Source organism: Hyla sarda, chromosome 10 (assembly GCF_029499605.1).
Source record: "Hyla sarda isolate aHylSar1 chromosome 10, aHylSar1.hap1, whole genome shotgun sequence".
In the NCBI taxonomy this organism is placed as follows: domain Eukaryota; kingdom Metazoa; phylum Chordata; class Amphibia; order Anura; family Hylidae; genus Hyla; species Hyla sarda.
This window is the reverse complement of record NC_079198.1, coordinates 136,880,118-136,893,761: the sequence shown is the minus strand read 5'-3', so window position 1 is coordinate 136,893,761 and position 13,644 is coordinate 136,880,118. Positions and strand designations below refer to the sequence as shown.

The 13,644-nt window shown below is 40.7% G+C and overlaps 1 protein-coding gene across 3 annotated transcripts in view; it reads left to right on the top strand.

The window, feature by feature from the left end:
- The window catches only part of PER3 (period circadian regulator 3), a 69,040-nt gene extending 58,867 nt beyond the window's left edge, over positions 1 to 10,173 (top strand). For all 3 annotated transcript variants that reach the window (XM_056542386.1, XM_056542385.1, XM_056542387.1), the window contains 5 exons: positions 109 to 866; positions 3,925 to 4,117; positions 7,090 to 7,267; positions 8,386 to 8,536; positions 9,928 to 10,173. In XM_056542386.1, the coding sequence (XP_056398361.1) occupies positions 109 to 866; positions 3,925 to 4,117; positions 7,090 to 7,267; positions 8,386 to 8,536; positions 9,928 to 10,107 (1,460 nt within the window). In that variant the 3' untranslated portion in view covers positions 10,108 to 10,173. The remainder of the gene's footprint in view (positions 1 to 108; positions 867 to 3,924; positions 4,118 to 7,089; positions 7,268 to 8,385; positions 8,537 to 9,927) is intronic.
- Positions 10,174 to 13,644: the final 3,471 nt, after the last annotated feature.

The following is a 13,644-nucleotide window of genomic DNA, read 5'->3' as shown; positions in this document are numbered from 1 at the left end:
AATATAACTGACCATTGGATGCCCTTGCCAAAGCATCATGGACTTGTGTTCAGGAGCATGAAGAAGGCCTTGTAGAGTTCCTAATTTTATCGATTTTTATTTTCTCAGGAGAACATTCATCTCGGCAAACTACTCCAGCGGCTTTGAAAAAAGGTAAAAAACAGGGCAAGCACAAAAGGCAGAAACCAATGGAATCATCAGACAGTAATGGATCACACCCCAACCTACCACCACGACCAAGAAGACCAGGGCCTTCACCACCATCTTGGCCACCGTCTGAAGTCTCTCACCCAAGTCCATCAAACATGGCTTTCCCAGCTCCGATGATGATCCCAATTCAGCCAACGTATACCGTGCCTGGGTTCCAGCTCCCACACATGGGCACCACAGTAGCCGGAGACTGTACCACTTCATCAGTGGCTCCTGAATCAATACCACAATCAAACTTTTCTTACAACATGCAGCCATTCCCAGCATTCCCATCCCCATACATGGGTCCAGTTGTAGCTCTGTTTCTTCCCAATTATAATATGTACCCACCTATCAACCAACAGATACCTCAGCCTTTCTTCCCCACTCAGTACCCTTGTCCACCACCACCACCTTCTTATCCATACACTGGAATGCCAGCTGCTCCCCAGACTGTGCCATCGCAAATTCCCACAGACTTTGTGGACCCGACATCCCGAGCGTCCTCTCCCATGTCGGCAGAGGAGCAGCAGGACATTCAGAGTGATGATCCACGACTTTTCAGTAACTCTAGAAGCAGTTCCCCATTGCAACTGGTCCTCCTCCAAGAGGAAATGCCGAAACCAGCAGAGCCTCCCGAAGGAACCACTGCCGAAACCAAAGCAGACATTAAATGTGTAAGTTGTGTTCCAAGTTTGGGAAACTATTGGCCTATAGTTGGCTGAAGATTTTGGGCTAGAGGCATAGTAATTTTATTTAGATGTTTATTTTCTAACTGTTACTATATTCTTGTCAAAAAGAGGTAGTGCTATAGTAGTTATATTCTTACACAGTGGGGCAAAAAAGTATTTAGTCAGCCACCAATTGTGCAAGTTCTCCCCCTTATAAAGATGAGACATAATGAGAAAAAGAATCCATGAAATCACATTCTCTGATTTTTAAAGAATTTATTTGCAAATGATGGTGGAAAATAAGTATTTGGTCAATAAGTTAATCTCAATACTTTGTTATATCCTCTTTGTTGGCAATGACAGAGGTCAAACATTTTCTGTAAGTCTTCACAAAGTTTTCGCACACTGTTACTGGTATTTTGGCCTATTCCTCAATGCAGATCTCCTCTAGAGCAGTGATGTTGTGGGGCTGTTGCTGGGCAACACAGACTTTCAACTCCCTCCAAAAGTTTTCTATGGGGTTGAGATCTGGAGACTGGCTAGGCCACTCCAGGACCTTGAAATGCTTCTTACGAAGCCACTCCTTCATTGCCCGGGCGGTGTGTTTGGGATCGTTGTCATGCTGAAAGACCCAGCCACATTTCATCTTCAATTGGAAGGTGGTTTTCAATCAAAAATCTCACGATACATGGCCCCATTCAATCTTTCCTTTACACGGATAAGTCATCCTGGTCCCTTAGCAGAAAAACAGCTCCAAAGCATGGTGTTTCCACCCCCATGCTTCACAGTAGGTATGGTGTTCTTTGGATGCAACTAAGCATTCTTTCTCCTTTAAACACAACAAGTTGAGTTTTTACCAAAAAGTTCTATTTTGGTTTCATCTGACCATATGACATTCTCCCAATACTCTTCTGGATCATCCAAATGCTCTCTAGCAAACTTCAGACGGGCCCGGACATGTACTGGCTTAGGCAGGGGGACACGTCAGGCACTGCATGATTTGAGTCCCTGGTGGTGTAGTGTGTGTGATGGTAGCCTTTGTTACTTTAGTCCCAGCTCTCTGCAGGTTATTCACTAGGTATCCCCCTCCCCCCCATGTGGTTTTGGGATTTTTGCTCACAGTTCTTTTGACACCACGGGGTGAGATCTTGCATGAAGCCCCAGATCGAGGGAGATTATCAGTGGTCTTGTATGTCTTCCATTTTCTAATTAATTGCTCCCACAGTTGATTTTTTTCACACCAAGCTGCTTGGTCTTCACAGCCTGGTGCAGCTCTACAATTTTGTTTCGACAGCTCTTTGGTCTTGGCCATAGTGGAGTTAGGAGTGTGACTGTTTGAGGTTGTGGACAGGTGTCTTTTATACTGATAACAGGTTCAAACAGGAGCCATTAATACAGGTAACAAGTGGAGGACAGAGGAGACTCTTAAAGAAGAAGTTACAGGTCTGTGAGAGCCAGAAATCTTACTTGTTTGTAGGTGACCAAATACTTATTTCCCACCATAATTTGCAAAGAAATTCTTTAAAAATCCTGCAATGTGATGTGATAGTTGATGTATACCTATGATGAAATTTACAGCCTCTCATCTTTTTAAGTGGGAGAACTTGCACAATTGGTGGCTGACTAAATACTTTTTTGCCCCACTGTACATAAGAGACAGTGTTATAGCAGTTATATTCTTGTATATAGGGGCAGTATTATAGCAGTTATATTCTTGTATATAGGAGGCATTATTATAGTAGTTATATTCTTGTATATAGGAGCAGTATTATAGTAGTTATATTCTTGTGTATAGGAGCAGTATTATAGTAGTTATATTCTTGTGTATAGGAGCAGTATTATAGTAGTTATATTCTTGTATATAGGAGCTGTATTATAGTAGTTATATACATGTGCTTAGGGGGCAGTATTATAGTAGTTATATTCTTGCATATAGGAGCAGTATTATAGTAGTTATATTCTTGTATATAGGAGGCAGTATTATAGTAGTTATATTCTTGTATATAGGAGCAGTATTATAGTAGTTACATTCTTGTATATAGGAGGCAGTATTATAGTAGTTATATTCTTGTATATAGGAGCAGTATTATAGTAGTTATATTCTTGTATATAGGAGCAGTATTATAGTAGTTATATTTTTATATATAGGAGGCAGTATTATAGTAGTTATATTCTTGTATATAGGAGCAGTATTATAGTAGTTATATTCTTGTATATTGGAGCAGTATTATAGTAGTTATATTCTTGTATATAGGAGCAGTATTATAGTAGTTATATTCTTGTTTATTGGAGCAGTATTATTGTAGTTATATTCTTGTTTATTGGAGCAGTATTATGGTCGTTATATACATGTATTATAGTATTTATATTCTTGTACATAGGGGCAGTATTATAGTCATTATATTCTTGTATATAGGAGGCAGTATTATAGTAGTTATATTCTTGTATATAGGAGCAGTATTATAGTAGTTATATTCTTGTATATAGGAGCAGTATTATAGTAGTTATATTCTTGTATGTAGGAGCAGTATTATAGTAGTTATATTCTTGTATATAGGAGCAGTATTATAGTAGTTATATTCTTGTATATAAGAGCAGTATTATAGTAGTTATATTCTTGTATATAGGAGCTGTATTATAGTAGTTATATTCTTGTATATAGGGGGCAGTATTATAGTAGTTATATTCTTGTATATTGGAGCAGTATTATAGTAGTTATATTCTTGTATATTGGAGCAGTATTATGGTCGTTATATGCATGTATTATAGTAGTTATATTCTTGTATATAGGAGCAGTATTATAGTAGTTATATTCTTGTATATAGGAGCAGTATTATAGTAGTTATAGTCTTGTGTATAGGAGCAGTATTATAGTAGTTATATTCTTGTATATAGGGGGCAGTATTATAGTAGTTATATACATGTACTTAGGGGGCAGTATTATAGTAGAATCCTAAAGGTTCTGTAGATGTTTAAAACATTTTTTACTTCATATCTTAAAAAGATGATCATCATTACTAGTGTCTGATAAAAGCCATTGTTCTTACCGTATTTATTCTTCCAGGCGGACACAGCAGAGGACAGCGGGAACAATGACAGCCATTCAGCATCTAGTGAACTCTTTGACCTCTTACTACAGGAGGACTCCCAGTCTGGCACTGGATCAGCCGCTTCAGGAAGCGGATCTGCTAACTCCAGCTCCTTAGGGTCTGGGTCTAACGGTTCTACCTCAAACGGGACCTCAGGAAGTGGCATAGGTATGAAGTGACTGGAAGTTTGCCGGTCACCTAAATAAATAGTGTGTTATTGTAAGTATCCATTATCCTAGTCTGATAGTGCTCAAACAATGGACTGAACAGCACAATATGTCTTGTTTCGCTTTGAACTGTATACCAGATTGTTTGGTATCGGTGCAGAACTGAATAAAACATGTACGTTGTAGGTGGTGTCAGGGCTGGACAGATCACCTTAGTTACAATGACCATATAGCCATGGGTAAGTAAACTGGGACTGCTTTAAATCAAGGCTTTTAATTGTGTTTATCCACAATAGTTAATCAGTTAATAATCTATAATCAAATCATTTCTCATTTCACTCTTAAAGGTTTATAATTTTATTTTTAGTAATTTTTTTTTATTTTTTTTTATAAATATTTCAGTTTTAACCATTGTTTGGTATTTAACTAAAGACAATGTCTTTGATGTGTTTTACAGGTAACTTATGTGTGCTTTCCTCCACTTTCTCTTGCCCAGAGTGACCCTGAAATTTATGTATCTTTTGTTTGGTTTGTATTCACTTATAAGGGATATAACATCCAGACATATCACTAGGGAAAGTACAATGCGGGTTAAGAGGTTAACGGCGCTGAGGTCGGGTCGTTCCGCAAGAGGTCACTCTGTACGATGTAGCTGGTGTTTGCATTGTTAAGAGTCTCTTAGGATATATAACTAAGCAGCTGTGCGTCACTTTTACCTGGTGACAACCAACAAAAGAGTAAAAAATAAATAAAAAATTCCAATGACATTGTCAAGAGTAGGTTCACTTTTGATCATCAGTCTGTATAATGTTGAGATACTCTGGCAAATGATCTTGTTCTACTCTCTCCTTGCATCATGTTGCATGCACATCCAAAGCTGCCTTCAGAAATATGATGTTAGGCTGGACATCTTACTGCTTTTGGTTTGCAACAGAGAATGGTCTGCTGCGTTGCGTTTTTGGACATGTGGTTTTCGGAGGTACTGTTCTGTAATATGAATACTACATAGAGTCCAAGCTACAATCTCCCTGAATGCAGTGTAGCAGAGTAAAGCTTTAATGTATATTCACACATGCTGTATACGCTGCAGATTTTATGCTGTGTAAATCAATATAAATAAATAGTTGAACCCAGCAATAAATCTGCAGCATGTACAGTAGGTGTTAACATACTTTTTAAAGAGTACCAGTCACCAAATATACTTTTCTAAACTAACTCAGGCTATGTTCCCTAACTACTCCTAACACCCCTCTCACCCTAAAAAAATATCTTTAAAAAGCTCTGTATCTTACCGTTCTCCTTGCTCACATAGGGCAATCTCCCAGTAGGAGAAAGTCTGTGTTTCCATTAAGGCATGACATCACTGAAGCCTGCTGGGGGACCACTTCCATCCTCGCATCGTTGCAGAGCTGTGATGAATAGAATACCTCAAGCTCTGTGCAGCTTTCAGTGAGGCTCTGTGCAGCTTTCAGTGAGGCTCTGTGCATCTTTCAGTGAGGCTCTGTGCAGAGAAGCACTTCCTGAGTGCAATTAAAACCCACTGTATTAATTGCAGCAGGTACTAGAACACAGCCACCTAGTGGCTGTTTTTTTTCTATTACATTTTAAACATATTTTTGTTGATAATTTTAAAAGCAAGTGAATGGGAAAGTGTCTTATTACACAAATAACAATATTAAAAGTTTTATTTGGTGACAGGAACTCTTTAAGGAAATTTCTAAGGCTATGTTCACATGTATATGGATTTTTGGAGATCGATGTTACCTTTTTTTTTCTTTTAGCTTCGCTTTAGCTCCCCAATGTAATCAAATAAGATTGGAATAACCCCCACCCCTCCCATATCCCCATACTTTTCCTGGAAGTAGGGGGATATGGTAAACAGCTTCTAGCATAGAAGAGCACTACAGGAGAGGATACATAGACAACGTTTTATTTACAGCTCCAGCCTTTGTGCCTAGGAAGCTCAGTCTTCTGTGTACCCTTCCTTTTTTACATTGATATTGATTTTGGGGTTTATCTGAAAGCTAGCTGGTTACAAGGACAGAGATGTGTATATTAGAAGGGGGCCCTCCATAGCAGAATCAAAATGGGCACCCACTACTCTGTGATTGCTTATGGTTGGGTATGTCCTGTGAATATAGCAGAACTCTGAATGCAGCTCTGGATGTGACTGGAGTACATAATACAATGTAAGAAATTTTAAGAAAAGTGTTTGTAAAGTTACTCAACATTTTTATGTACATATCAAAAGTGGATTTATGCTTTACATGATCAGAAACAGGACATATTAAAGGGGCTCTCCATGAAAATGTTCTCCTTAATGTTATGTATGTGGTAGATAAGGGTTTACTCTCTTATTACTATTCATCTCATCACTGTTCTCTTATTGGAGTTTGTAAAATCTGCATATACAGTTTCTACTAACCTTCACTTCACGAGAACCTGCAAATCTCGCAAGGAAACCGTGCCCACCAAGAAGGCACAGAAAAGAGCACCCTAAACTTTAACGTTTAGGCTGATGGATCCCAATTATTAGCCCACACACGTGACCTTATTGGAGAAGAAACTTTTCGTGTAGAGCCCCTTTATTTGTGCCTGTCCATTGTACAGAGCGCAGACCAGGGAGCTCAGACTGCAAACCGCTTGAAATGGGGACTGCTGAGCCCCCCGCAGGGATGGCACATCTGCGTTTGTTCTGTCATGTACTCGCTCTGCAAGGATCGGTGGTCCCCATTTCAAACCCCCCCCCTTTTTGCCTTCAGATGATCAGAGTGGACACAGTGGAGCCAACATGTGCAGTAGGTTATGAACTTGTAGATTGCAAATTGTTGACACTCTGAACATTGTTATCATCTGAAGCTCTAGACATGGATAATGGTGAGCTGTGTATCTGTATGCATGAAAAGAAGAGACCTTCACGCGTACTTCACCACATGGTTGATTCTTTGCTTTTTCTCTATTAACGCCTTAAAGGAAGTAGTAACAGCAGCAAGTACTTTGCTAGCAAGTCCTCTGATACCTCCAAGAAAGGACATAAACGTCAGGAGGTGGTGGAATCCGATTCTTTTCCCAAAGCTGGAGAAGACTCCATATGGACTATGATAGAGCGAACACCTACCCCGATTATGATGACTTATCAGGTACCCGAGAGGTAAGGAATGCCGATGGCTCCAGTCCGTGACACATTTTAAATATATATATCATTATTTATTGATTGATATTGTATAGGTAAAAAGATTAGGGAAGTGACTTTATTGCATATCTGGTTTTATGGTAAATTAAAATTTTGCGCTGCCTTAAAGTTCACCTGTCTCTTAAACAAAACACTGGCGGTTATATTGCAACTTTCTTCATTTAAAGGGGTCATCCAAAGATTTAAAACGTATTACCTATCCACAACGTTCGGTGATAAATATCCTATCAGCGATTAGTCTGCCTACTGGGGTCCTCACTAATTATGAAAAACGGGTACATTCATATGCTTTGGGATGTCAAAGGTCAGGGCCACTGTATATTCAGCAGTCCCATAGGCCAGTGTTTTCCAAACAGTGTGCCCTCAGCTGTTGTCAAACTACAACTCCTAGCATGCCCGGACAGCCTTCGGCTGTCCGGGCAAGCTAGGAGTTGTAGTTTGGCAACAGCAGGAGACGCACTGTTTCGAAAACGCTGCCATAGGCAGAGTGCATGGTGCGTTGGCCGAGCATATGCGCTTTTGCATTGCTCAGTTTGGTGGCAAGGTTGACCCTTTTCAATTGCATACTTGTAACAGGTGATAAGTTTTTAATATTTTGATAACCCCCATATGGGTAAATTCCACCCAAGTTAATACAAATAGCTCCAAAAAATAGCCAGAATTGGGCTAGCCTCTGTTCCCCATCATCAGAAATCAAAAATGTTTATATCAAACTGGGGTATGACTTACAAGTTAAAATAACAATTTATTGGGTATAGTATTAAAATTACCTATATAACCCCTATGACATGACATTGTCATAGGGGTTATATATGTAATTTTAATATTATACCCAAAAAATTGCTATTTTAACTTGTAAGTCATGCCCCAGTTTGATATAAACATTTTTGATTCCTGATGATGGGGAACAGAGGCTAGCCCAATTCTGGCTATTTTTTTGTATTCGTTATACAGTAAGTAAAAAATGGCTGCCACCTCATTTTTAGAATGACTGGTCCACTTTAATGTGTTTCCCGGTGTTGAGATCTCTCCTTGCTTAGTAAATTATTTCTGGGCTTTCGTTCTTCCTTTTGCAGGGATAAGGAGACCTTGTTAAAAGAGGATCTGGAGAAGCTGACCGCCATGCGGAACAAGCAGCCGTGGTTCACAGAAGAGCAGAAGGAGGAACTGGCGGAGGTGCACTCGTGGATTCGAACGCGCACAGTCCCACAGGAGATAGACACTCAAGTACGGGTTAGAATTCTAATTCATTTTATTTATTTTTATTATATATAATGCCGCATAGGCTATTATTAGAGAATAATGTAGAGGTTCTTGTCTAGTGCTTACCTGTTTCACCTGATGTGGCAGGCATAGGTTAGGCTCCATATTGGTGCAGTTCCATCACTGAAATGATTTCCTGATGCTGCCGTGAATCCTCTGGCTTTGCAAATAGAGGGTGTGGAGTCTCCTCACTGCACCTGATCATCTAATTAGGCTGCTGGTGCTGGAGTTCAGCTAGATGAACTGATTAGACTCCTAAAAGTGTTGGGGTCAGTTCACACCAAATGCAGTTCCAATGCATTTTCTTATACAGAGTGCATTTTTAGCTAAATATTGCCATTGAGGTAAATGAATTGACCTATAATCACAATTAAGATTTCTTATGAAGCTTTGTAGGCTGTGTTCACGTAGCCTCAGGGGAGGAATATAATATAATACTATATTGCATATCCTGATCCCATAGAGATAGCAGCAGCAGCAGTAGACATAAAGAGCTGGCAGGGAGGCGTATAACTGCAATATATCTTGTTTCCATAGAGATAGGAGCAGCAGTATACAGATAGAGCTGGAGAGGAGGTGTATAACTAACCACAATACATCCTGATCCCATAGAGATAACAGCAGTATACAGATTGAGCTTGAGGGGAGGTTTATTACTACTATATATGCTGATCCCATAGAGATAGAGCTGGAGGGGAGGTGTATAACTACAATATGTCTAGTTTCCATAGAGATAGGAGCAGCAGTATACAGATGGAGCTGGAGGGGAGGTGTATAGCTAACCACAATACATCCTGATCCCATAGAGAGAGAGCAGGAGGGGAGGTGTATAACTACTATATATCCTAATCCCATAGAGATAGCAGCAGCAGTATACAGATAGAGCTGGAGGGGAGGTGAATAACTACTATTTATCCTGATCCCATAGAGATAACAGCAGTATACAGATGCTGTTAGGGAAAGGGTCTGGAAGCTAGCAGGAGGGATCTGGTAGATGGTGACGTCATCCTGTAGTTCACATAAAGTCAGCTGACCCAGGACTGACCACTTTCTCTGACACCTTGAACACTCATATTTTTTTTTTGTGGTTCACACCGGTGATCACATGACTTCATTGTTGTAACAGAACTCATTAATGCAGCTGTGCTGGTATTAAACAGGTGGCGCTGTAGGACTCTAGTGATGATGAGTGTTTAGTAAACTGTCTGGACCAGCAGTCTCCAATTTGTGCAGAACTACAACACCCAGCATGCTTTTGAGTAGCCTTAGGGCTATAGGCCTCCCTGTAGGAGAGAATACTGTGTTGCATGTGTAGGTTCTGTAAATCTCATGCCCATGTCTTCTGTTGCTCACAGGGATGCGTCACATGTATAAAGGACACAGCAGAGAATAAATCTAACAATGCTCTAGAAGAGCAGGCGAAAGTGAACAGCGAGGAAGACGCCAAAGTTACAGAACAATCAACGACGCGACAAACTCCGTCCCTGAACAGTCTCTGCGAACCGGGAGAAAACACAACAAACTCACAAACTTGAATTTTTATTTATTTTTTGTAAATTAAGTTTTCATTTTCTATATAAAAAGTTTTATTTAAGTCCGTTCTACACCGCACAAAGAGGAAGAGGAAGCATCACGATCTTTCAAGATTCCTTACAGTCTGGGGAAGGAGCCGGTTTGTTTTTCACGACTGACCCTGTGCCGAGACTCGTGCACTGTCCACTCTGCAGCCCGAGGATCTATCCACACAGCGCTAGTGTTCTTCTGGGAGGAGCCGCACCGTCTAATTCATCCGGAATTTCTGTGAACATTTTTTTCTTTCGAGATGGAGGTCGTTTCCTAGTGCACTTGTCCTGTCTGTAAATATCATGGTCATTAAACCTAAACTAGAACGGAGTCAGTGGTTTCAAGACGTTTCGTTTTCCTTTTTATTTGTAAATTTCTATATTGATAAAAATGAACTTTGAGGATTCTGTTTGTCCAACTTTGTGTTTTTTTTTCATCCTAAAATATTTTTAAATGTATGGACGTCATTATATATTTCTGCAAGCTTCACATTCTTGGAAGTGTCACCTTTACAACATCTGATGAATAAGTAATGTATGTTCACAGTGACCCCACCAGCAGAATAGTGAGTACAGCTCTGGAGTATAATACAGGATATAACTCAGGATCAGTACAGGATAAGTAATGTAATGTATGTTCACAGTGACCCCACCAGCAGAATAGTGAGTACAGCTCTGGAGTATAATACAGGATATAACTCAGGATCAGTACAGGATAAGTAATGTAATGTATGTTCACAGTGACCCCACCAGCAGAATAGTGAGTACAGCTCTGGAGTATAATACAGGATATAACTCAGGATCAGTACAGGATAAGTAATGTAATGTATGTACACAGTGACCTCACCAGCAGAATAGTGAGTACAGCTCTGGGGTATAATACAGGATATAACTCAGGATCAGTACAGGATAAGTAATGTATGTTCACAGTGACCCCACCAGCAGAATAGTGAGTACAGCTCTGGGGTATAATGCAGGATATAACTCAGGATCAGTACAGGATAAGTAATGTATGTACACAGTGACCTCAACAGCAGAATAGTGAGTACAGCTCTGGAGTATAATGCAGGATATAACTCAGGATCAGTACAGGATCAGTAATGTAATGTATGTACACAGTGATCTCACCAGCAGAATAGTGAGTACAGCTCTGGAGTATAATACAGGATATAACTCAGGATCAGCACAGGATCAGTAATTTAATGTATGTACACAGTGACCCCACCAGCAGAATAGTGAGTACAGCTCTGGAGTATAATACAGGATATAACTCAGGATCAGTACAGGATAAGTAATATAATGTATGTTCACAGTGACCTCACCAGCAGAATAGTGAGTACAGCTCTGGAGTATAATACAGGATATAACTCGGGATCAGTACAGGGTAAGTAATGTAATGTATGTACACAGTGATCTCACCAGCAGAATAGTGAGTACAGCTCTGGAGTATAATACAGGATATAACTCAGGATCAGTACAGGATAAGTAATGTAATGTATGTACACAGTGACCTCAACAGCAGAATAGTGAGTACAGCTCTGGAGTATAATGCAGGATATAACTCAGGATCAGTAATGTAATGTATGTACACAGTGATCTCACCAGCAGAATAGTGAGTACATTGTGCTGCATTCCCTGGCCGATCAGATCTATCCAAAATCTGATCCTCACTGTATAAGTTTAAAAACCCTGCCGAGAGCCATGAATGGCCACTTTGTACCAGCCATTCAGGGATCCCGGCGAGGTATTTGAATATGAAGTTCTGAATGTGAAATATACATTGCTAGAGAGCGGAGCAGCACAGCATGGCGCCTGCTCCCCTTGTTAATAACTTATGATCGCAGCGGGTCTCAGAAGTAAGACCCAATGCAATCAATCCCACAGCCTTTGTACTACCATACCCAACATGGAACAAACTCTGTTCCATGATGGGAGTAGTAGAACAAGCGCTACTGCAGTCTTCTCAGACTCTTGCAGCCGGGGGAAATACTACTCCCATCATGGAAAAGTCTGTTCCATGATGGGAGTAGTAGTACCTCAGTCTGTGGGCGGCTGTTGAATGACATATATATATATTTTTTTTACAGATATAAAAACCGTATACAGTTTTTATAATGCACATTTTTGTAATCCGTTTTTTGTTTCCCAATTGGGGGGGGGGGGGGGGAACTGATACAAACCGTCTGCAAAATCGTGTTGTGAATGTAGCCTTAATGGTCTATGATTATTTCCATACCATACAAATTGTAGCACTACGTTCGTAATGGTATCAAAAACCTGTTTCCAAGCTGATTTTATTATTTTCTGAGCCTGAAGTTGTATCTGTGTAATCTGAAGCTGTCGCCATCTATTCTCTACACCGTGTCACTTGTCAGCAGGGACTTATAATTTGTTGGGAAGTGATGAATGAAAAGCTGAGTCCCGTGTCCTGTAAGATCTATTGATCTGGGGTCTAGACGTGTGGGATGTAATCACTCTGGGGCGCTCACTCTTAGGTGTCATGCTATACGTATTTACAGAGCAGCATCAGCCGCGTCAGCCTCTTAACTATCCCTAAATTGACCCTATAATATATGGAGGAAATGCAGAGCGGAGCTTGTAGAGTAAGGTACCAGAAGTCCCATATACTTGCATGGGACTTGAAACAGAAACCCATCTTTTATATAAGGGTGTAGGTAAGAGTTAATTTAACTACATTTAACATACATTTCCCATTGATTTGCACGGGACTTTAAACAAAAACCCCGACCCTCACAAATGGGGTAGTTAAGGGTTAAATTAACTATCCTATATTTTTAGTGGAACTATAAGTAAGGCTGGGTTCACACTACGTTTTGTCCCATACGGGAGCGCATACGGCAGGGGGGAGCTAAAACCTCGCGCTCCCGTATGTCACCGTATGCGCTCCCGTATGTCATTCATACGGTTGACCACAGTTTTAGGTCCGGTTGTAAAAGCGCATACGGCGCAAAAATGAGCCGACCGGACCGAACGTTTCACTCCGGTCAGCTCATTGAAATGAATGACATACGGGAGCGCATACGGTGACATACGGGAGCGCGAGCTTTTAGCTCCCCCCTGCCGTATGCGCTCCCGTATGGGACAAAACGTAGTGTGAACCCACCCTAACATGTGACCAAGTTTCATGTAAATATCTTCAGCGGTTTGGACATGATGCTGGAACATACATACATACATACACACTAGGGATCGACCGATATCGTTTTTTTAGGGCAGATAATCGGTGGAGGTTAGGGCCGATAGCCGATAACTTATACCGATATTCCGGTATAAGTTATCGGCTATTTATCCCCCCTCGACACCGCTGCAGATCATTGATTTAAAGCGGGTGCTTTAAATCAATGCACTGCAGCGGCTTTTGCGGTGCCATAGGCCGCCGCCGCCACCCGCTTCTCTCCCCCTACCGGTCAGGGTGGTCCGGGCCATCCATCCTTCCTGTAGTGTCCGGAGGCATTCCGGGTGGAGGGTGAACCGGTCCGGGCTGTCCTT